At 40.5% G+C, this 23,165-nt stretch overlaps 1 protein-coding gene across 1 annotated transcript in view; it reads left to right on the forward strand.

Annotated features, from left to right (window-relative positions):
* Positions 1 to 23,165, forward strand: part of CTTNBP2 (cortactin binding protein 2) — a 171,791-nt gene that overhangs the window by 135,731 nt on the left and 12,895 nt on the right. The window contains exons 13-24 of the mRNA XM_019515765.1: positions 2,684 to 2,779; positions 3,896 to 3,975; positions 6,395 to 6,481; positions 6,567 to 6,666; positions 10,258 to 10,410; positions 10,663 to 10,850; positions 15,001 to 15,179; positions 16,108 to 16,313; positions 16,593 to 16,772; positions 18,087 to 18,147; positions 19,035 to 19,167; positions 21,995 to 22,096. Coding sequence (XP_019371310.1) covers positions 2,684 to 2,779; positions 3,896 to 3,975; positions 6,395 to 6,481; positions 6,567 to 6,666; positions 10,258 to 10,410; positions 10,663 to 10,850; positions 15,001 to 15,179; positions 16,108 to 16,313; positions 16,593 to 16,772; positions 18,087 to 18,147; positions 19,035 to 19,167; positions 21,995 to 22,096 — 1,565 coding nt within the window. The remainder of the gene's footprint in view (positions 1 to 2,683; positions 2,780 to 3,895; positions 3,976 to 6,394; positions 6,482 to 6,566; positions 6,667 to 10,257; positions 10,411 to 10,662; positions 10,851 to 15,000; positions 15,180 to 16,107; positions 16,314 to 16,592; positions 16,773 to 18,086; positions 18,148 to 19,034; positions 19,168 to 21,994; positions 22,097 to 23,165) is intronic.

Genomic DNA, 23,165 nt, shown 5'->3' on the forward strand with positions numbered 1-23,165 from the left:
TACAGCCAGTGGGTGTGGGGGATGTATGTGTGGTAGGATGTGGAAGGGTGTGGGGGCGTTGTGAGGGGGTGTGGCTGTGTGGGAAAGGTATAGGCTATTTTGGGGAGTTTTGGGGGCAGGGTGTGGGTGTGTGTGGGACGGAGGGTGGGGGGGTGTGGGGACACCCCCCCCCCCGCACTCTCCCCATGACAGCAGCAGGCAGGAACTCAGGGCACAGGTGTCCAATGGGGCATGGCTCTGGCCAGTGCTGCACATCACAGGGAGGAATGCATCCTCCTGTATTCCCTGTATCACCAGCACACCCTGTCGCTCACACATAGCCCTTGCTCTCGCACAACACAGGAGAGAAGCCCCATGTGCTGAAGCCGGCTGCCTTTCTGGCCGGGGCTGCACAGCACTGGAGAGAAGCACCAGGCACTGGAACTCACTCCCTTCCCAGCTCCCCAGGGGAAGGTGCCTGGGGCTTCCCTCCCCTACAGCTCAGCCCCCAGCTGAGGGGAAGGCAGCCGGCTCCAGCAACTGAAGCTTCTCTCCTGTGTTGCACAGCCCTGGCAGGGAAGGCACCTGGCTCCCTCACGTGGGGCTTCCCTCCTATGCTGTGCAAGTGCAGTGGCTATGCATAAGTAGGAGGAAGCACCAGCAATACAGGCAGCCCAGTGGAGGATGCACTCCTGGCTGTGATGTGCAGTGCTGGCCAGAGCTGTGCCTTGCCCACTGCTGCTGCCACAGCCTGTTGGGGCTGCACACCATGGGGGGGAGTAAGGAAGGAGTGTGGAGGAGGGTTCCCGCACCCCTCACCCTCACTCACCCAAATGCTGCCCACCCCAGCTCCACACTGCCTCCACTCCCTGGCACATAGACTCCACGCTGCCACCAGCTCCACGTTCCTGCCCTGCTGCTTCTCTACCTGCTGCCTGGAGCCAGCAGACTGGGGAAGTGGAGCAGGCTGCTTCGGCTGTGGCAGCAGCCCTGCATGAAAGCTACACACCGGCTGATTGGGCCCTTCCGCCCACAAGGGTGGAAGCAAGGCAGTTGGGTATTGTAATGGGGGCTTCCCAGGGCCAGTTTTGCCTTTGGCCTACTTACCTGTTTATGGGCCAACTGCCCACCTTTTCCTGCCATGCCTTGATGTTAATTAATTAATAGTTGTTAATTAAGCGGGAGGGTGCCCATTTCTTGCCCCGATGCCAGGGGTTGCTATCTGTGGCTCCATTCCTCCCCTACACCAGAGCCCAAGCCTTGCAGATGGTATTTATAAATTTCTCTCTATGTTGGGATCTTGGCTGCTGTGGGCTTACCCCTTCTCTCCCTAGCTAGACCTGTCAGTCAAAAACCCACTAATCAGGGCTTGACTCCAAGGCTCTAGCTCTCAAAGACTCACTTGGGCTCCAGCACCCTCTCTGGCACTGAGGTCTGTTCACCCCCAAGTATTGCACCCCCTCTGGCACTAGGGTCCTCTCACCCCTGAATGCTGCGCCCTCTCTGGCGCTGGGGTCCACTCACCCTCAAATGCTGCGCCCTCTCTGGCGCTGGGGTCCCCACACTGAAGTGGGTCTCCAAATGAGGCCTCCTCCCCAAATAGCCTCAGCCCAATCCTCCGGGTATTAACATCCAATGCAAAACATAGGCTTCTATGGCCATAGAATGGAAAAAGGATAATAAAGAAATAAGATAGGCAACATGCCTGCTTACTTTAGATGGTCATGCATCTGGCTCACAAAGTAGCGTATTCTTCCAGCAGAGACTGCAGATGCAGCACCACAGTCATTGGAAATCCGCCTCTCTGGCCTTCTCCACTTGCCATTTGTAGGATCCTGGCCTTCCTCTTCCTGTCACCTGACTGGTTGGCAGGGCTTGAGCCTTAACCCCTACTTGACCGACCGGCCGGCCATGACTGGAAGGTTCTGGATTTAAAGGGATCACCCTGTCTCTTAGTAACAGGGCTAGGGTTCCCTGTTACAGGTACGTTTGGAGTTGTTTGTATGCATGGGCACCTTCCTCCTACCCTCATGGGCAGAATGGCTGGGCAAGGCACAATTTGTTGGTGGGCACCGTGGGCCTGATGAAAGTGCTTGGCAGGACAGATTTGTCCTGTGGGTTGTATTTTGCCCACCCCGGTGTAGTACAAAGCTGTCCACTACACAGCCACTCCAAAATAACCAAACAAAAAAAATTCTTTTACAGCCTGATTAGCATTATCTTTTGCCTTTGTGTATGTAGTTATTAGTGGTAGGCATTTTTAAGATGCACCTATTCTGATCTGATATAGTTTTACACAACAAGTAAATACAAATTGGAATGCTATCATTGGATGTTTATTTTGCGGTGACATACAAGGTGCAGAACTATGGAAAATCAGGCTTTGCATTTGAAAGCAACCTAATATACATTCTTGGATGGACTCAGTTAGCCTGGTTTTATTTCAGTGTTGACATTGCATAATTTAATTTAATATGGGCAGTGTTTATTAAATAGCAGTATATTGTATTGTATTAATCTGCATACCACAGTGTTCCAGTATTGAAAACTGTATTTTTAATAATTTGTAAGAAATGTCTACCTAGATCTGATTTGTTTGTCAACAGAGTACATGTACACACCTAGTGTGTGCAGGGAGGTATGCTGTGGGTGGGAAAGACTCTATATAGATACAATGTTTATGTGCCTTCTTTCTTTCTTACAGGAAATGTTTCATGGTCACCAGGTCAGATTTTTCCCCAGCCACCATGGGAGTTTTTGAACAGGAACACAGCTGAAAACATAACTGTATTTTTGTTTGGTAAAGTCATTTACAGTTATTTTGTTATGTAATATTTTAATATTCATTGTAGATGTTGTGAATTCTTGCTCCTTTATCATACTAAAGAATGAAAAGAAGTCTCCTCTTAAATGTCAGATGAAGCTAGTCATCTATAAGTTAGTTCGGTTAAAATGAGAACTGCATCTAGTGCATTAAAAAAAGAGGTAGCATTTAGCTGAGTTTTTGGTTGTAACCATGTCAGTCTAAGGACATAGGCAGGAAAGGTTCTTTGAGTAGATGTGATATCTTCCAACTAAGTACTTGGAAGAAAGTTCTTAGCAAGCTTTTGGGCACAGTCACCCTTCTTCAGGCATGGGGAGTCTCTGCTGGAATGAGAAAAGCTAAGTGTGACAGGATGTCAGTGAGAATGCAGTTAGGTAGAAATTAGAAAGACAAAAGGTAAAGCATGGAAGGGAGGGGGGAGAAAGCAGGGGAGAAGAAAAAGGCTAACGGGAAACATTACATTGATAGAATACGAATACAAGGTACAACGTAGAAAAGAGGCTGTCTGTGAAAAAGGAAATAGTTGGAGATCAGGAAAACAGGAATGAGAGAAGCTAAAAGTGTGACAGGATATCAGTGAAAATATTCTGTTTCTACCTATTTACATTCTCACTGACATCCTGTTACACTTTCAGCTTCCCTCATTCCTTGGAGTCTCAGACTAGCAGAGACTCCCTATGCCTGAAGAAAGGCAACTGCGCCCGAAAGCTTGCTAAGAACTGTTTTCCAACTACTCAGTGGGTCTAATAAAAGATATCACATGTACTCAAAAGACCATGCCTGCCTGAGGTAGCATTTAGGAACTCTTATGGTTGAGGTTGCCATTATTTTGAGGAAAATGAAGCTTAGCACCTTAATTTCTTGAATTGACCTTGTTTATATTGTTTTAAGGCTGTTTTCTGTTCCACTCTGCTGGAGTCCCTTAAAAATGTTTGCATTATGCCAGTTGTTCTGTTCCATGCATCAGATCTCTGTTTCATGGTCTTCAAGATGTCACTGCATCTGGCTAGCAGATACTAACTTTGTGTAATAACACCATTATTTTTGCAAATAATGAGGATTACAAATGTTATCTAATGCATTTTTTTAAAGGTCCTCAAGAAGGCTGCCTAAATAGTGTGACTTATGCATCTATGATCCATCTTCAGACACTGCAGAATTATCTCAGGCTGGTAGGTACCAAACTACTGTTTGTTTGTTTTCATCTCTCGTGGATTTGGGAAAACTTCTCTGTTCTAAAGTTGGGTAGAGATGGATTTCTTCAACCTGCAAAAATGTACAGGATTCACAAAACCCTTGCATTAGGGTGGTAAGCCAGATCTTTAGAAAAACTTTCAAAGAGGAATTCTGAGAAAAATGACTTTGGGGTCGGTTGAAATGTTTCATTTCTATTTTGATTTTTGTCATTGCTTGTTTTGGGGGGTTTTAATAGAATAAATAACTTTGTTCTGAAAATGTTGAAATTAAGCACTGACATTATAGGGACTGCTTCTGCAAATATATTTCTAAACAAAACTTTATAATATGATTTCGTGAAAAAGTTCTTTGTTTTTTTTCAAAATAGCATTTGGCAGAAATTTTAATGTAAATTTGGACTTCTTCTTCAACACAGTATGCAGTCCTCAATTTCTGCACCATTCTTCCAAAAGGTTCCTTTAATGAAGTATCAACTTTGTCATAAAGAATATTAAAAATCCACAAAAAAAATCAAGGAATTTCAAATATAAGCATTTCTCATATTTGTTAGTAGTAAACATTGCGCTGTATTTAATACCCCATCTTCTATTTATATTTTATTTGTTAAATAGTGAACTCCATGTGTTAGCAACCTTGTCTTTCCCACCTGAGCACCACCAGGTTCCTGTTCATGGTGTGATTTTTATCTGTTACATTATACATATACATTAACAATAAAGTGCAGACATTCTGTGTCCAGTGTATGTTTCTTCTTAATATTAAGGAGGAAATGTTGATATTTTGTTTTATATCATAATTGCTTTGTTTAGTTGAAGTACTTATAACTAGAAATAAATATTATTGTGAAGTAGGATGCCTGAACTTTTTTAATGAAATTAAATGAATATTTGGCTGAAAAGTATAAAACTGAACTAGATTACTCAATCTTTCACAGGTTTAATAAAGTCTGTATTGTGGTCACTATTTCATTAAAAACACACTTAACTCAGTCTGTGGACATTGGAAACGTAAAATTGGCATACTGACATTTTTTATAGTCCTTTAATTACCTCAAGATTGACACTACTGCTTTGCCTTTTTTGGTTTTATGAAGCCTGTGTAGTATTTTACTTTAAACAATTTTAAGGGTTTTTTAATGCATGCTGTCAGAACAATAGTATCTAAACCTAAAATAACTGTTTTTAAAGTCATTTTTTTCAAAACGTTTTAACTTTCAGCCCCTTGCTTTGTCTCAGAAAATATAGCTTACTAGATTAGAAATGAATTTGGTAATTTTCATATTTTTACTAGCTACTAACTGATTGATTGACTGAAGCAAGTATTAAAGTATTATAAAAGCGTGACATATTGACAGCTTTAAAGATTAAACTGAATTTTGATCTCCAATTCATTCATAAAGTATTTGATAAACCATTTCTCACTCTTATTTAACAACAATTTGTTTATACAGTTCATATTCTTTCAACAATGTCAGTTGTTGGCTGTGTGAAAACTGAATGAAAAAGAAAATGTGGATGATTTAAGTTAACTTTTGGTCGTCATTGCTTTAGTAGTGATGGTGCCAATTCAAAATTAATTAATACATAAGTGAAATTTTATCTCTGGAGCCCTCTGCTGGTATTCTATATGATTAGCAGAAGCTGCTATAGATGTCAGTTTCTTTTAGCATTTTGGTAAAAATAAATAGTTTGTATGCTTCCTTAAAATCAATTGTACATCAGTGCTAAAATTCTGGAGTCACCTGATTTTACAGAGTTGAGATCCACAAGTAGTTTTGATTCTAAATGAGTTTTAATTTGCCAGAAAACTATGTGATATATTATGAATATCAATTAGAGATGGCTTTGTCATTCAGTTAAAGGTTAACACCTGTTTAAGTAAAAAAAAAAAAAAAAAAAAAAAAAAAAAAGAAGGAAATTAGACATGGACAAATAGCTGGACTCTAACAGGAAGTTAGTTCTAGCATATGAACAACTGACTTCAGATTCTAGTAGCTAAATTGTAATGCTTTACCTGTCAGGTTAGTATTCTCACTGAAATACCTGTTGTGGATTATCCAGTCCCAACTTGATCTTTTTTGGCATAGGTTTTGATTAAGTTATCTCTAGCTAGTGCACCCTTGTTCATCAAGTTCAGCCAGTAGTGAAACACAATTTTTTTTACATAGCTTTTATAAATTAAGAAAACTTCCATTTAATTTCTTGAAATATAGATTTGTCTTTAAAACAGCAGCATACCAATACTTAACATTTAAGAGCATTGACTAGTAACGTATCTTGGTTCCAATAATATGAAACAAAAATTCCAACATCCATTTAGGTTTTGGTTATTTTAGTTTGGTTGTAAAATATCCCAGCCTGCAAACATTCATGTTATATTTACTTTCACCTACAGGTTGAACAATACCATAATGTCATCTTTCATGGTCCAGAAGGAAGTTTACAAGACTATATAGCATATCAGATAGCACTCTGCATGAAGGTATTGAGACAAAATACTCTCCCAAAAAATAGTCTGGAATTGAGAGCATGTAAAGCTTCACTAAACCTGTGAATTTTCACTACAGCAAAAACAAGTGGCTGCAGGATTCACCTGTGAAATAGTTAAAGTTGACGTGGATGCTGATTTCTCTAAGGAGCAGCTTGCAGAAATATTCATTAATAGCGGTAAGATTATTTCAGAAAATCTGGTTTTAATAACTAGAAGACAGGGTTTTAATAATGCATACAAAATAAGCACATTAACATGTTTTGCATAGACTAGGGCAAACGCTAATAGAATTCTGAATTTTTCAGAAACTGGAGATAAAAGACAAGTCTCTTGTGTAAGCTAATACTAAAGGTGACATTTCCATGCTTCGTGTAAAGGTTTGTGTAAACTTGATGCAAGTTCTGTTAAAGAGTTCTTAATTTCCTCTATCCCCTTTCCGTTGTACTAAGGAAATTGAACCAGATAAAAGGTCCATCCTTGCTTCATCATTCCATGAGTACAGAACTTCACCTTCTTCCAGACTCTTAGCATCTTTCCCAAGCAACAGAATCTAATTTAGAACTTTTATTAAAAAGTTGGATATATAGAATCATAAGTAGTATGTTTCTGGAGCTACAAAGGCACTATAAAAAGAGTAATCAAATAACCTGTATTAAAGGAAACCCAAAGTATGATTAGCCAGAGTGTAACTCGTCCTGAAGTTTTGTTTACTATCTACTATGTTAGTCCGCTGGAATTTTTGTAGCCGGGATGCTGGTTGCCATAATCCCCTCCCTTGAATCAGACTACTGCTTTATAACTGTCACCTTTTAGGTTAAATATTTCCATATTGCTGTTGTGCCTCCATCACAGAATATTTGTGGTTCATGGTCAGCACAGATCATTACCAGTTCCTGACTTTCTGGATTTTCAGCAACCTCAGGGTTTTTCACTAATGTCCTTGCAGTGGTGGTGGTCTACCTGCATATAAACACTGCAGTACTTGGACACCTGGCTAATGAAGGACAAATCTTCCCAGTAGGTAGCAGAAGAGATTGTATATCTTGTACTTGTTTAACACCCAGGAGCTCAGGACAAACCCTTGAAAGCTGAACTTGTTCTTAGTACAGAGCCTGAAATTTAAAGAGATTGCCAGCCATCATTTACCTTCCCCTTGAGGGATTCCAGATCTTGACTGAAATAATAGTTCAGTCTGAAAGTCATCCATCATTAAGAGACAGAACCTGCATATTTCTCCTGGTTCACATGGCTTTGTGCATCTGCATGATGCTCTAAGCCAGGATACACTTCAGCTACACACAGGGGCTAATTAAAGTAAACGTCTGCTGTAGACACAGTGGCTGCCTATACATGTGTTCCCGGACAACTGCTCTAATTAAAATACCTCAGTGTTGCACATATTAAGCCCCTGCATGTTTAAAAATGGCTGTGGGACACTATCTGGACCTCATTCGATGAGGTTTAGATAAAGTGCTCCACAGCCATTTTAAAACACACGGGGCCTTGAGACATGTGATGTTGCTGCGACTCTGGAGCATTTTAATTCAAATAACCTATATTAAAAGAATTTTAATTTAAATCAAGTCTACTCCAACAGTTAGAATGCCAGCGAGCACACGTATCGGCAGCCAGTGGTTGCAGTTCCCCTTCTATTCCATTCTTCTCTGATGTACTGAAAGGATCCAACCAGCACTTACAAGGGCATCACTTTCATTGCCTCAGACCCAGATGTCAATAGTAAAACATGCCGTGCTGCTGGGTTGAGGAGTACATATAGGTAGGTGATCTTCAGTTTCCAGGCTTTGGATTATATGAGCAGATGAAAAACCACATCCGTGTTTGTGGAATTTGGAGCACAAAGCTTCCCAATTGTTTCTGTGTTATGTCTCGAGATTTCTCATCTATTTTACAATGAACAATACCACTGCTATGTTTTATATCAGAAGGCGAGGTGGTGCAAGGTTTTCCTTGTGGAAAGCAGTAGAATGTTTGTCATTAGATATACCTCTCCCTTGCCTTCAAAGAAGCACGTCAGATATTCTCAGCAGATATTCTCAGCACATTGCCTCAAACTACAAATGAGTGGTTTTGGACACCACCTTGTCCAGAGATCAGAGTTTTGTCTTTCTCAGTAAAAAGGGTGTAGGATCTCCTGGTCTAGTGGAATCCTTATCTGACACTGAAACATTCTGTGAACAGGGAGGCTGTTGTATGCCCACTTGCCTGATTCTTTAATCCTGAGAGTGCTGCTTGCAGTGGAACATGGATGTATAGCTTATCCTGCTGACCTCAGCCTGACCAAAGCAATTTGATTCCTGAATCATGCTCATCTGTCGTTAAGGAGCCTCAAGATGTTGCTAGTGCTCCCAGATGTGCTTTCTTGGGAAAAAATGGGGAGGATACTCAGTCTATGCCTGAACTTCCTCCATTTTCCAGCCTGGATTCTGGATTGCTCTGTGTAGTAATAAAACCTGCTCTTCTCCAGGCAGAGGGATGTTCTGCTGGAGCCAAAATAGAATAGCATATCTCAGAATTCAGTCAGGGTCCACAATATTGGCCTTTCACCTGCCAAAGGAAGGCAAATCAGTCTTTTCTCATCCTGAAGAACAAAAGTTCCTGAGGGGCCTGACCAAAGTGTTTCCTCAAGTTAAGTGATCTGATTGAGTGGGACCTGAATTTAGCCTTCAGAAGTGTGATGAGTTATATCCATTTGAACCTATGACATCTTGTTCATTCCGTCAACTATCCACAAAGACAGCCTTCTTTTAGTAATCTTTGGAAAATCTTCCATATCAGTTGGAAGAACAGAAGAATAAATGCCAGTGTTCTGGCTCAAGGAAACAGCACCAACATTGAAGCCATGTTTATACAGCACCAGCTCCACTCTAGAGGTGGGCAAAAGAAGAAATGCAATATTAATATCATTACCTGGGAGACCTGAACACTGAATCATCCACAATGGCACAGTGATGTGCAACCAGGCATTGATGATTTTGAGCACAATAACCTCACTATGGTGGCAGATATATGACAAAGACAAAGGAAAGAACTGTGACTTGCCATCACCAGGATCTACTCCTTCCTTCCTGAACTGTTTGCCGTATCTGCAGTCTTATGTGTGTGCATCTCAAATCAGCTTCTTCAGTCTTCTGCAGACTTGCCACTGACTTGCCTATATATTGAATAATGTCATCTTCATATTGAGGGACTTTCAGTGATCAAATCTTCAGGCAAATTGCTGGTTACTGTTATTACTGACTAGATTTAAATAGGCAAGTTTCTTAAAAAAAAAAAAAAAAAAAGAAGGAAAAGAAATAGACCCCAAACCTAGCTTTTCTGTGTGGTGTATGAGAATTTCAACCTCTAATTTAAATATTATTGTATCTGGTTTGTTACCCTTGGGTTTTTTGTTTTGTTTTGATTTGATAGCTGAAGATGGGTTTTAGAGATTTCTTCCTGGGCAATAAAATTTTTGGAACTCAGCCAGGCAAACAGTGACTCTCTGGAGCATGTAAATAGCGTCTTTGCTTTATCATATGCTCATTTCTCCACTCACAATGAACAAGCTTTTGTTACAGGTGCAGATATAGTCTTTATACCTTTTTTATTTTTTGAATATGAAATATTCTATAATCCATTCACTTGTTCTGTTTTTTCAATAAATGCAGAAGGCAAAAACTAACAAAGATAAGTGTTGTTAAATGCAATATTTATAATAAAAAAGTTTTTGTCATAAGTAGATATTTAATGGGATTTTTATATTACAGCTTGTCTAATCCCAGTGAAGCAGCTTCCTATAAGCAAGAAAACTATTGTGATTTTAGAGAATCTAGAAAAAGCATCCTTATCTGAATTACTTGGGGACTTTTTGGCACCTCTTGAGAATCGTGGCTCTGAAAGTCCCTGCACTGTTCAAAGAGGTATTTAAAAAATGGGTAGAGAAATGTTTACTTTAATAGTTAGCATATGATGGATTAATTAAAAGAATTAAATGTCATATTTTGGCTTCATATATCATTCCAAAACAGCTGTTCCTAACTGCATGTGATAAATTTTAAAGTTCATTATTTCCAATTTAATTTATTTGTAATAACACCAGTGTTACTAACGTTTATGTAAAATTACAATAATCAAAACTTCTATGCAGTAAAATGTCTCTGGTTCATTTTTAGCAGATGGCATTTCTGAGGCATATTACTTTCATGAGAACTGCTTTCTAATGGGAACAATCGCAAAGTGTCGTCTTCAAGGTTCTGACTTGGTGGTTCAGCAACATTTCCGCTGGGTTCAGCTAAGGTGGGATGGAGAACCGATCCATGGCTTGCTTGAAAGATTTTTAAGAAGGAAAGTTATAAACAAGGTAGGAGCAACTGGTAGGGCCTTCAGGGGATTTTGCTCAGTATAGATGTTATGAAATGTACATAGTGTTATTGCCAAAAGAAGAATCCCATAAATAAGAGAATTATTCAGAAAGTGTTCCTTTCCCTTTTAAAAACATTTAACCATAAAAAAACCAAGAAGTTCACCCTCCAGAACTGTACTTAAATAACGATTTTACACTAAATTACAAACAAGCCAAGTGTCCCTTTCAGGGATAAACGTATCTGCAAATACTGTATTTGGCCACAAGTAGGAAGGTGAATAGCACCGGTCTGTCATTGATAAAAGTAGAATGGTACATAGTTAAACTATTTTTAAACTAAAAACAAAATTGGCTTAAATGAAGCATCAACTTAAGTCACACTGAGGTGTTTTGTAGGACTCAGCATTATCAACTTGTATATGAATTGCTTACCCTGTTTACATTAGGTGCCAGTCCCTTTAAAATCATATCAATACTAAACTTGGCTGGGGAAGGAGGTGAGTTCTAACTTTTCAATGAAAAATAAAATATTTCAGATAAACCCCCAAAATGTTTCTGTTTGAAAATATTTCAAGCCTCGCATCTCTGTCATAGGCTGAGATTCCCAGTTTGTTCTAGATGTCTCATGATTCGTCATGGTCACTTCTTGTAATTGGGAAAGCAGCTCTGTCACAGGAGATGCCTGGCTAGCTGAGGAGACTGGCACAGAAAGGAGAACAGGAGGAAACTGAACTACAGGTCCCATGAAGCATCGGGGCAGATTACCCAGATAGAAATATTTTGTCCAGCCTCTAAAATATTTTAGTTTTGAGTCGAACCTTTTATTAGGAGGGGATTTTGATTTTTCAACAAAAAAAATGAAATTTTCTGCAGAAAGCAGAAACATTTCAAAAATGTAGTTTGTGAAAAACTTGATTTTATATTAAAACCAGTTTTGATAGAAAATTTTTACCCAGCCCCATTTAAAGTGTGTTGGTTAGTATGTGATAAAATGTGACTATTTTTCATTCTCTGGACAGCTCCAAGATTTGTATTTGGTGATAAAGATATTTATGAAATTGACTTCTGGGGCTGGACTGAAAAATACTAGGCCCCTCTACATGTGCAGGTAAAGGCGCAGTGGGATTTAATGTACAACTCACACAGTTGTACCACCTACCATGCCACACATGCGTGGCAGGAGGCACGACTGTGGGATCGCATATGAGATCCCATCGTGCCTTATTGCTGGTGCAGGAGGAGCCCAATCCCAGGCAAGAAGCAAGTTCCTGTAGCTGGGAACCCCACACACCCCAGTTAATTTCACAATATCTGTAATATGTAGAAGGGCCCTTACTTACTAAAAACTGTTGCCATTTGGGTTCCATTTAAACTAGCAATCTAAAAGTGAAAGATTACCTAAACTGGAAGTAACTGACAAAGCTACCCAACAACCAACCTCACCAGCCATGCTTTAAAAATAAAATATATCTAACTTGTACATTACAAAACTTTGAATTCCTAATCACTTGATAGAGCCAAGAATCTAATGTTGCCTATAATATGAAAAGAAAAAAAAACTATCTTGTAATAGAGTGAATTACCTCTTTGGGAATCTGTAAGATAATCATTGTATGCTAATACTTTACTATATTATTAACAGAGGCATTTAGTTTTAATTCTTACTTTTCTAGCACATAAAGAGATTGTGATCCCATAAGAACTAGGTGTTTTACTGCATATCATCTTAAAATTAGCATGTATTTTATTTTCTGAAGATAAACTGTTCAGAGCTGTGCAACATTAATTTGACCTTAACACCTAAGTTCCTTAGGTTTACACCTTCACGGATTTTTTATTCCCCCAAGAATAATAAAGTGCAAGATTTTTAAATCTAAATGAAGAGATACCATGAAATGTTAATTTAGAGGAAATTGTTCTTCCCAAATTCATTCAGCTTATTTATTCAAAATTGGCTGCTCAAAAATCCATGCAAGTTTCTGACTTGTAGCAAGGTTATTGATCTACAGAAATCTGGTGGTAATATTTATTATTTTAGAGGGATATATTTGTTTTATATCCTTCTGCATCCCTCTGTTTTGTTTGGGGGGGTTACTCTCCCACCTCCCCCATGAGGTGTACTCTGTTTGTTCTGCATCACTGAAGGGTTGTTTGTTTGGTTGAATGCAAAATATTGGGCTAAATCTTGTTTCAAATTCCCATCCCTAAGGTTCTTATGTAGTCATGGAGTCTTTGGGGAGAAGGGCAACCTATAAATTGAATGAATGAATAAAGAACAGCAATGTTTTCACTTCAGATGATTTAGATTGTTTTCACCAGTGGCAGAATAAGATGCCTTGCATGCCTGCCTGCTGGTAGAGGATGAAAGCCCTGCTGCTGCTTAGCTCCATACTCCAGTGCAAGGGTGGGCAGTTATTTTAATGGGAGGGCCATTTAAGGAATTTTGGTCTGCTTTTGAGGGCCAGAGGGCATGGTGGGAGCTGACCCAACCTTAGGCAACAGTCACAGCTGTTTACACCACCTAGCACGGTGTAGGGGGTCAGCCCAGGGAAATGCCAATTTATCCTATCCATTTGTGGACCCATCCTCCCAACACCCACTGCCAAGGGCACTGGACCAAGTGGGTGGGGTGGGGACAGGCTCATGGGGTGGTGACAGTGCAGGGCTGAGGCTCAGGGCAGAGCCCTGGTCCACTCCTCCCATGTGGGCAGAGCCTGTGGAACTGGTCCTGCATTGTTACCGTGCCATAATCCCAACCCCACCCACCTGTCCCACTCCCGGATGCAGCCCTGTTCCGTCCAACAGGCTGAGCACACACTGCCCACAGGGGCCCCAGGCCAGTCTCCATGGAAACTCTGCTCACTTGCCTGCTCCATCTGGCACCTCCAGCAATGGGTGATGGGCGGAGGGACCCAAGGTACCCAGGCAGCAGGGCTGGAGTCTGGTGGTGGCAGCAGCAATGGGATGCACATCTGCCCTTGAGTGGGGAAGCCAAGTCTAACCTCCACACTGCCCCTGCCCCACTGCCTCACCCCTTGGCCCTGCAGATTGCAGCTCCCAGCATGCCTGAGAGTCACACACCAGGATAGAGCGGGCTGCACCAGGCAGCGCCTCCACACCCTGTGGTGGCACAGGGGTCACTCCCGACACAGCCTGAGCTGCCCCCCCACACCTGGCTGGGCAGGACCAAGTGACCTACCATGGTCCAGATGGAATCACTCAGGTGGTGTTTGAACCTGTATCTTCTGTTTCACATCAGTGTGCTCCAAACACCAGGCCACAGGCTAGGAATTGATCATTGTTCTCTCCATCACTAAACCAGGGTCACTGCAACATGCATTTAAGTGTATTGGATAAAATAGATAAACAAATCTAGCATCATTTTGGAGCCCTCGCTTTTCCAGGATGCTATTCTCTCACTGAGCCACCTTCTGCCTGGAGCGTGTAATAGACAATGCCTTAAGCAAGGCCTGGTAGTTCAAGCACTTTACCGAGAAGCAGGAAATGTGGTTTCAAACCCTCTCTAAGGGAGGGATGCCTGAAACCTGGATCTTCTGTTCCATTCCTGGTGTCCTAACAGTTAGGCTATTGGGTTTATAATCCTAAGGAGGATCCTTCTCCTCCAACAGCAATAAACACTAACTAATCATGTTTCTGAGTGTTGTTCCTGGTCTTACACAGTGTCACATGCTTGCTCAGACAGTTCTCCTCTCCCCAGGCACCTACACATTCTGAATGCAACCTACTAACCACACTCAGAAGGGAAACATAGGTGCATGTAGCTACATTGAACCCTAACTGTGATTAAGTGCCAAAGACATCAGTTACATGACTATTAAGTGCCTCATATATGTACCAAGGTGAAAGAATCTAGCCACATGTCCACAAAATTATTTGAACCTTTTATTTTTTGTGTAATCATATTGTATTATATGTTTAAGGAAACAAGGTCTAATGCATGAGGTGTTCAGAATACTTGATGCAGATTTACTCGGACTTTTCCAGATCGTTAAAGGAGGTGTTTTTGTTTTTAATTGTAACTGATTTTCATAATATTCAAGTAACTAAAAACCAAGCACGCCTTTCTTCCTTCTTGATACCAGTATTAAATTATGTCAAACCCCGTGTCTTTTTTTTCCCTCTCTAGTTCAGAGGTAAAGTGCCACCTCCATACAATCCAGTATGCAAGGTCATCGACTGGATTCTTACTGTTTGGCACCAGCTGAACTCCTGCTTATCCCGGCTAGGTGCACCTGAAGCGGTCCTAGGGCCAAAACACTTCTTCTCTTGTCCAGTGGTGCCTGGTTATGGTCACATGACAGTGAAGTAAGATTTATAGTCCCTCTTTGGCAATGTAAAGGTACAGTGAGATACACCAGCTCCCCCCATCTCAGCCCCTAGCCATTTCTACCTTTGACTTGATTTTGATTTCTTTAAAAGTGTAACATTAACCATATTCATAATACTTAGTCTTGGGGTAATTACAACAAATGCGTTGAAGTCTTTTAATTTACTGATATGTACTTTCAGACATAATTCCACCTCAATGTATTTTTATCCAAGAATATACATAAAATAAACACAGCTGCAATTAATATTTACTGGCTGTTTATTGGAGGTGTGGTGGCAAACTGTTGTCACATAAATGCTTATAATTAGGTTCCATTAACAAGTCAGTCCTATTGTTTCAGTTTCTCTGGCTGAACAGGAAGCTCAGCAAACTATCAGTGCAGGTTTTTTGCACCAAGAAGTGTTCTGATTTTTTTTTTTTTAATCACAACTTGGATTCTGAAGAGCAGAACAAATAAGTCAGGGAAATTATCAGTTCACACAGTCAGCTTGGCCAGCTTCTTTTTTTGGCCTTGGTCTTAAAAATTAAATGTGATCATCTAAAGAATAGTATTTTGGGTTTTATTTTTTTATTTGTTTGTTTTTGCTTTATTATGCTATGAAAGGGCCTTACCTTAGCATAGTTTTTTTTCTGTTTTATGCGTTAGAAGCATTAGGTAGCTTGCAGCTAGTGTTCTTGCATATTATGAGCTTGATCAAGACATGCAGATTGAAAGACAGACACACAGGGATGGATTTAAGCAGAGTCCTTATGTGAAAGTTTCTAATGTTTAAAAATGATATCTCAAAGGCACAAAATATACCTCTGCACCCTATTGGAACTCCCCCATAATAGGTCAGATATGTGTAAAATTTCTTTGACAGTGTGTCCTAAAGAAATTTTTCTTGCTTATATGCTTCAAAGGTGGATGTCCAAGCTATGGAATTCTGTAATTGCCCCCAGAGTTCAAGAAGCAATACTCTCCAGAGCCTCTGTGAAGAGACCATCTGCACTGGGACAAACAGCAGCCAAAAAATATCCTAGCCAAGGACAACAGGCTGTGGTTAAAGCTGCACTCAGTATCTTGTTAAATAAAGCTGTCCTGCATGGCTGCCCTCTTCCTAGAGCAGGTACTAATAATACTTCTCAGCTGAAAAGCAAGTAGTTTGTATATTAGAATGTCTTAAGCAGAATTAGTAACATTTAATAATTATGCTAAACCTACTTTAGAAAGCTTTTTTGCTGGTGTGGTGTGAAGTGTTGCAATTAAAAACATTTGTTCCCATTGAATGGAATGTACATGAGAAATGTCTATTATTCATATTAATTTATTTGCTAACTGCTTGTCACTTTTCTGGCTACCTTGCACTATCAACATGACTTTTAAATGTGTGGTATTTTTGTTCAAGAGCTGGATCATTATAAAGCAGATTTCAAGGGAGGAAATTTCCCTTTATCTGTGGTTGCAAGTTACAAAAGCTGTAACAAGAAAAGGGGTGAAAATGCTTCTTGGAGAAAAGTGAGCACAAGTCCCCGTAAGAAGTCAGGCCATTCATCATCATGGAACAAGCAGGAGACAAACAGAGATGGTAAAGCTATTTGTGTTTTGAGTCATGGAAAAGGTGTTAGGGGTTGACTTAATAGGTTAGGTTGTTTCTGTTCCATGGAAGGAGGAAGTATCAAAATTCTGTTTCTTTCGTAGATATGAGATTGGAATGTTTATTTATTTTCTTTATTTTTTTTGTAACTCCTTTAATTTTCAATAAAAACAGCTGACATTTAATATTCATTTGTGAAAACTGTTTGACTGTCTTTTCTGGTGCTTACACGTATCTGGTTTAAACTTATTCTTGTGGTTAAATACCCTCCCCCTTATTTCTGATACATAAAGAGGTAAACAGTATTGTAAAGAGATTAATTTTATAATATTATTGTGTGCATGTTTTACAAGCACGCAACAATAATGTAAACAATCCAGTTCTAAGTAAGAATAAAAGCAAATATGCACCTTCTTGTTATGCATTAATTCAATTTTGCCAGCTAATTTGACTTAAACCAATTTAGAATGTGGATGGTAGACCTCTAAAGAATGACAAAGGATACAGTAAGAAATTATGTTGGAAGTGCAAGTTAGTCATACTCTGGGTGTGTTCACACAAGATGCTTTACTACACCATATACTAATCTACTGGTGGCTGGCAGGAAGCATGAGGATAAAGCTCCCCCTGGCTGTTGCAGGTGGTAGAGCAGGGCGGAAGCAAGAGGGAGCACATGTGGACATGCTCCTAGGTAGGCTTACTGGGACTTTACTGTACAGTAAAAGTACTATGTAAGTAAAATATACTTTGAATTAATGTCACCTATAGAAATGCCCACTTTTATCTATCTCAAAATGGAGAACATCATCATGCCATTATACAAGCCTGTGGTGCATCCACATTTCAAATACTGTGTGCAGTTCTGGTCTTTGCATCTCAAAAAGGATGTAGTAGAATTAGAAAAGTCGCAAAATAGGGAAACAAAAATGATCAGAGGTATGGTGCAGTTGCCATACCAGGAGAGACTCATCATTTCAAAGTTGGTTGTTTTCCTTCCTCCCCTCATTTGACTAGTAATTTCTGTTTGGATGGATCAGGAGATATGTTACTTGCAGGCATTTGGCAGAACTTGGAGGGGGGAAGGAAGCCTACTATAGCCAACTTGCCTTAAGAAAGGGGTAGCCCTGGCCCCTTTGTCTAATTCAGCAATGCAGTGGGACCTTAAAGCTATTCTGAAAAGATACAGAGGACATGGCTAACGTATGCTGCACTTTTAGCCGTTGAGAGTATAATTAACCAATGAATGAGAATAACAATATAGCATTATGCTTTGTACTAATAACTTAACTTTGCCTCCTTTTGCAGGAGTGAAAGCTAAGAGCACATTGCAACAAAATAGTAACAAAAAGGCTTCTCTCACCAAAAAGTAAGTAGGTTTTGGATTCTAGTACCTAGCAAAAAGTAAAGATAGCAGAATTGTATCGCAAATCAGTTCACTTTTGTGAGCAAATGGAGTTTTTATTGGATTTGGATGCTCTTTAGTTTCAGAACTAAAGAATTGCAGGCTTTTTTCACTCTAATTCTGGAAAAATAATTTCAGGCTTTTGTGCCTTGTTTTGGTAGCTCAAAGCTTGCAAAGTTTACTTCTGTGTGTTGTTCAAACTGTCTAAGACCTGAGTAATAGTATATAAGATTCCAAATATTTGGCCTTACAAAAGGCAGATGGCTGCCTTTTCACCTGAAGTCATACCAAAAAGAACCTCTGGCTAGTTCAGCCTGGTGGCTGACAATCTAAAAATGTAAAATACTTGCATTTTAGCTTAAATAACAGGATTTCTTTAAGTAGCTAATGGAAGCGGCAGAAGGGAGCTGCATTTTGTGCTACCACATAGGAGATTGAAGTCGAGATTTGAGACTTAGAGACCATCATATTCACAGCTTTGCAGAGGCACCTAATCCTTTGCATTTCTAAAACAATATCTTCTGTCCAAAAAATGAGCAGCTGAGAGCTTTGGCATTGAACTGATTTAGGCAGTTGTACATGCTAGCAGAAACATCTCTCATTGGAATGGTGGAGATCGGAGATTAAATTGAATAGGAGAAGGTCTGTAATTAAGCAACAAAATTAAACATTGAGAGCTACAGCAGCCTGCATCTGGGATAGTATTTGTACTGCAGAAAGTTGCTGAGATCACTGTGCAGTTGTACAGTGTTTGTAAAAAGAGAATGCTATCATTGAAGCCCTCAAAGATAACCGTTTGATTGTGTCATGGCCCTTGTTCAGTTACTTTTTTTCTTGTTTTGTTTTCATAGATCCCCAGAGAATGATCAGATAAGAGTATTAGATCTGGAGCAAAGGCTGTCCCTTGGTTTTGACGATGAAGTAGACCTTGTGCGAGAACTTCAGAGTATGTGTTCCAGCAAATCAGAGTCTGATATCAGCAAGGTAAATACAGGAGTTTTCAATAACTTGCATCATTAACTGGCAGCTATTTGCACCATAAAGTATTTTAGAATTATAAATACTTTTTGAACTGAAATACATTCTGAACTGAAGAGGAGCCAGAGTGCACTAATAAATGAAATGATTGAGAAACTCTTGTGATTTATTATATGCTTTATAAAGTGAAACCTTAAATGTTATATCATATTACATGTTCATAGGAATTTGTAGTGTACATTATAATTTACCAATTCATACATGGTAAGGAACTGAAAGTCATATGAGAGAGCCTACTCCTATGTGTAGGAACCTACCTAAATAGCAGCAAAGGTGCACTGTGCAGAAGCTCCTTTAATCTTTTTCTTTTCACTGCACTCCATCTCCCAACCCTGATTGCCCAAGGGGCCTTGGTGGCCCTGCTGCTTCCTGCTGATTGGCCAAGAGGCAAAGACTGTGCTTTTAAATATTCCATGTTTTTTGCCTTCCAACTGATCAGCAGCAAGGCCACCAGAGCCCTTCAGCCAATCAGTGGCAGGAAGCAAAAAAGTGCAGCATATTTAAAACTGCAGTCTTTGCCTCCCAGTCAATGAGCAGCGAGCAGCAGGGCTGCCAGGGCCTCTCCACCAATCAGTGGTGATGGGGCACGTGGTGAAAAGAGCAAGATTAAAGGAGCCTCTGCATAGCACACTTCCATCGTGATTTAGGCAGGTCCCTACCTATGTGGTTGCCTTCTCACTCAGCCATACTGCTTAGCTTTCATTAATCCAGTCTTTCTAAGTGCCTGTAAATCCAAATGAAGTTGCTTCCACTGGAAGAACACCTCATAGTCCAGTAGAAACAGAAAGTTTTTCCTAATATGGACTGTACACTTAATTTGCTTAATGCACTCCTGTTACTTTTCATTGTTACCCCAAAGTTCTCCCTAAGTAACTACTTTCTTGCTTAAACGTTCCCAGGCATTTTGCTTTATCGTATGCTCTGTGTGATCAAGGAGAAATCAGAAACCAGAAACTCAGTATCCCAGCCCAGCTTTGTTTGCTAAATGCCTACCCAAATTGGAAGGTCTTACAGCTCTTCCAAAAGATGTCCAAGTTTGGGCTCTAGTGGCCCTTAAAATGGAGGGAGTTCCAGGTTAAGGGGCAACAACAGAGAACAGCCTCCCATATGTTTTCACCAAGTGGACTTGACACTTGATGGTACTTGCAGGAGGTTGCTCTCAGCTGACCTTAGGAATCATGATGGAGTGTAAGGGAGAAGGCAGTCTCTTAGGCACATAGGCCCAGACCGTTTACAGCTGTACAGATTAAAATCAGCACCTTGAATTGTGCCTAGAAAACCATTGGAAGCCAGTGCAGATTTTGGAGCCCTGGGGTTGTGCTCCTGGCAACCCACCCTATCAGTAGATGGGCTGCAGTATTCTGCATGAGCTGCAGCTTCCGCATGGCTTCTGAGAGCAGCCCCAAGAAGAGATGGGGCATGCAAATCGGGCCGTATTCAATTTGGATTCGGATTCTACCCAAATTGGGGGACAATGATTCAATTTGTTGATTCGGATTGCTGTCCCGATTCAATTTCGCCAAATCCAAATCTGAAAATTTGATGCTGAAGTGGCCACCGAGTGCACTGGGGATCCCCCCGCGCTCCTGTGGGATGCTCCATCCGCTCCACCATCTCAGCATTCATGAGCCACCTGGTACCTTGAGGTATGTAGAAAAAACATTTAAAGCTGTGTCTATGTCCGAATCATTGACTCTCTCCGAATCGATTCAAAGGGTTCCAATTTGATTTGTAGAGGTTAAAGGGTCACCTGATTCTGTTCAGATTCGGAGATTCGGCTCCCAAATCAAATCAGTGACCAAAGCTTCGCACAGCCCTAATAAAGAGCATGGCTTTTGGTGACCTCAAAGAAACGATCACAGCCTTCTCACCAGATGGAACTGGTGACAGGCACTTCGAGCCGCTGCTGCTGCCTAAAGAACTAGGTGCAGCAGGGGCTCCAGAAGCACCTCCCAGCTGCAAATCTGAGTGTCAGGAGGAGGCTGAACCCCATCAGTGTTAGGTGTTCCAAGCCCCCCTCCTCCACCAAGTTGAGCAGTCTGCCCATCACCATAACCTTTGTCTTGTCTGAATTCAGTTTCACTTGGTTTGTCCACAGTCAGGCACTGGGAAAGGACTGAGACTGCAAGGCCTGGTTCAAGTAAGAGGAGTAAATATGGGTGTCATAAGCACATTGATGGCACCTTACTCCAAATCTCTACACAGTCTCACCCAGCAGCCTCACATACACATTGAACAGAAGGAGCCCTGGGAGACCCCATAGGAAAGGCCCCAAGGGGCACTCACCCACACTACACTCTGGGACATCCCTGCTAGGAAAGAGTGGAACCAATTTAGAGCATCCCTCCATTTTACATGACCCACCAGGTCATGTAAATGATTTGTCAGCACCTCGTATCCAGCTCAATCAAAGACCACTGAAAGGTCTATTAAAGTAAGCAGGGCAATTTCCTCTGGCAATCTCCAGGTGAAGATTGTTGATCAAGGCCAGAAGTGCAGTGTCTGTGCCCTATTCGAGATGACAGCCAAACTAACGCGAGTCCAGGAATCCAATGGCATCCAGATATGCCTAGAGTTGTTGGGTAATAATCTTCCACAAAAAGTTGAATCTAGCCATATATCAAGTGAAAATGTATTAATCCTTTTCTTGATGTTTGCACACAAATCCCATGCCAGTATGTGTATTGAGAGTAGACATCACCATCTTTTCCTTTTAGACATAGTTTTACTTTTAGAAGTCTTTATATTTCAATTTATTTTTCTTCGGTTTTAGATTGCAGATTCTAAGGATGAGCTAATGATGTTCAGTAGCTCTCAGAATGATCCTTTGTTTTCAGCAAAAGTTCCTAATCCAAACAAAACAATGTCACAAAAGGTATGTGGAAAAGTAAATTTGGCTGTAGCATCAAGCATAACTGTGTAAAAACAGTTTTAAAAGTTTTCTAAAACTTATTAAAAATCTGTAATTGATTTATGGGTGGGAACCAAAAGAATTTCTTTACTGCTCTAATACTTCACAGATGAAAAACTAGCATAATTCCTGGTGAAATGATACACTGAACTAAATTTTATCCCAGGGTATCCGTGCTCTACTCACGGATATCCTGATTTGTTATTTGCATTTGTGCCTTCATGTGGTTTTTGTTTTACGTCAAAACTTCTACCAGGTTGAGTACTGTGGATGTTTGTTTATTCTTATAAGTTATTTTCCTTCTTTTTTTTTAAATAGGAGTATTCTGGCTTTAGTTTTTGTAACAATCTTACAAGCTATAACATTATCAGTGATCAATATACTCTTTTCTTTTTTACATAAATGCTTGAATATGACCTTTTCTTACACCATCTTTTAGTTGGATGATAAAGCTTGTAGCTGGCGGAAATTTTAAGAACCAATTTTAGAAGCTGGGAAAAAAAGGCTTATGATGCAAGTTTTAATGAGTTTACTATGCAAGCTTATTGAAAAGAAGGTTGAATGTTGATTCGGTCACTATGTATAGGCCCTTGCATATTCAAAAAACTATCTAAGGGCAAAGCCATTTTAACCTTCTAGATAAAGCACAGAAAGATCCAACAGTTGGAAGTTGAAGTTTAAATAAATTCAACCTTGGAATAAAATAGGAGGGTAATTAAACACTGGAGTGGATTACCCTGGGTGGCTATAACCCACCTTGTGCTTGAGATCTTTTGGACAATGTTAGATCACTTTTTATAGGATATAATTTTATCCATCTGCTAGAGAAAAACAACTCAGCATCCCTGCATGGGAGGGGTCAAGCTGGTAGGGTTACCATATTTCCAGGTCTAAAAAAGAGGACACCTGTCACGGGGCTGGGGGGGAGGGCAGGGGCAATATGATGGCGGGGCAGTGGTGCCCTGCCCTTGCCTCTGCCTATTCTGTTATTTTGTTCCCCATCACTGACAAGCCACAGCCGCCCCCCCCCCCC

Source organism: Gavialis gangeticus, unplaced genomic scaffold, assembly GCF_001723915.1.
Source record: "Gavialis gangeticus isolate Ggan-Ray unplaced genomic scaffold, GavGan_comp1, whole genome shotgun sequence".
NCBI lineage: Eukaryota > Metazoa > Chordata > Crocodylia > Gavialidae > Gavialis > Gavialis gangeticus.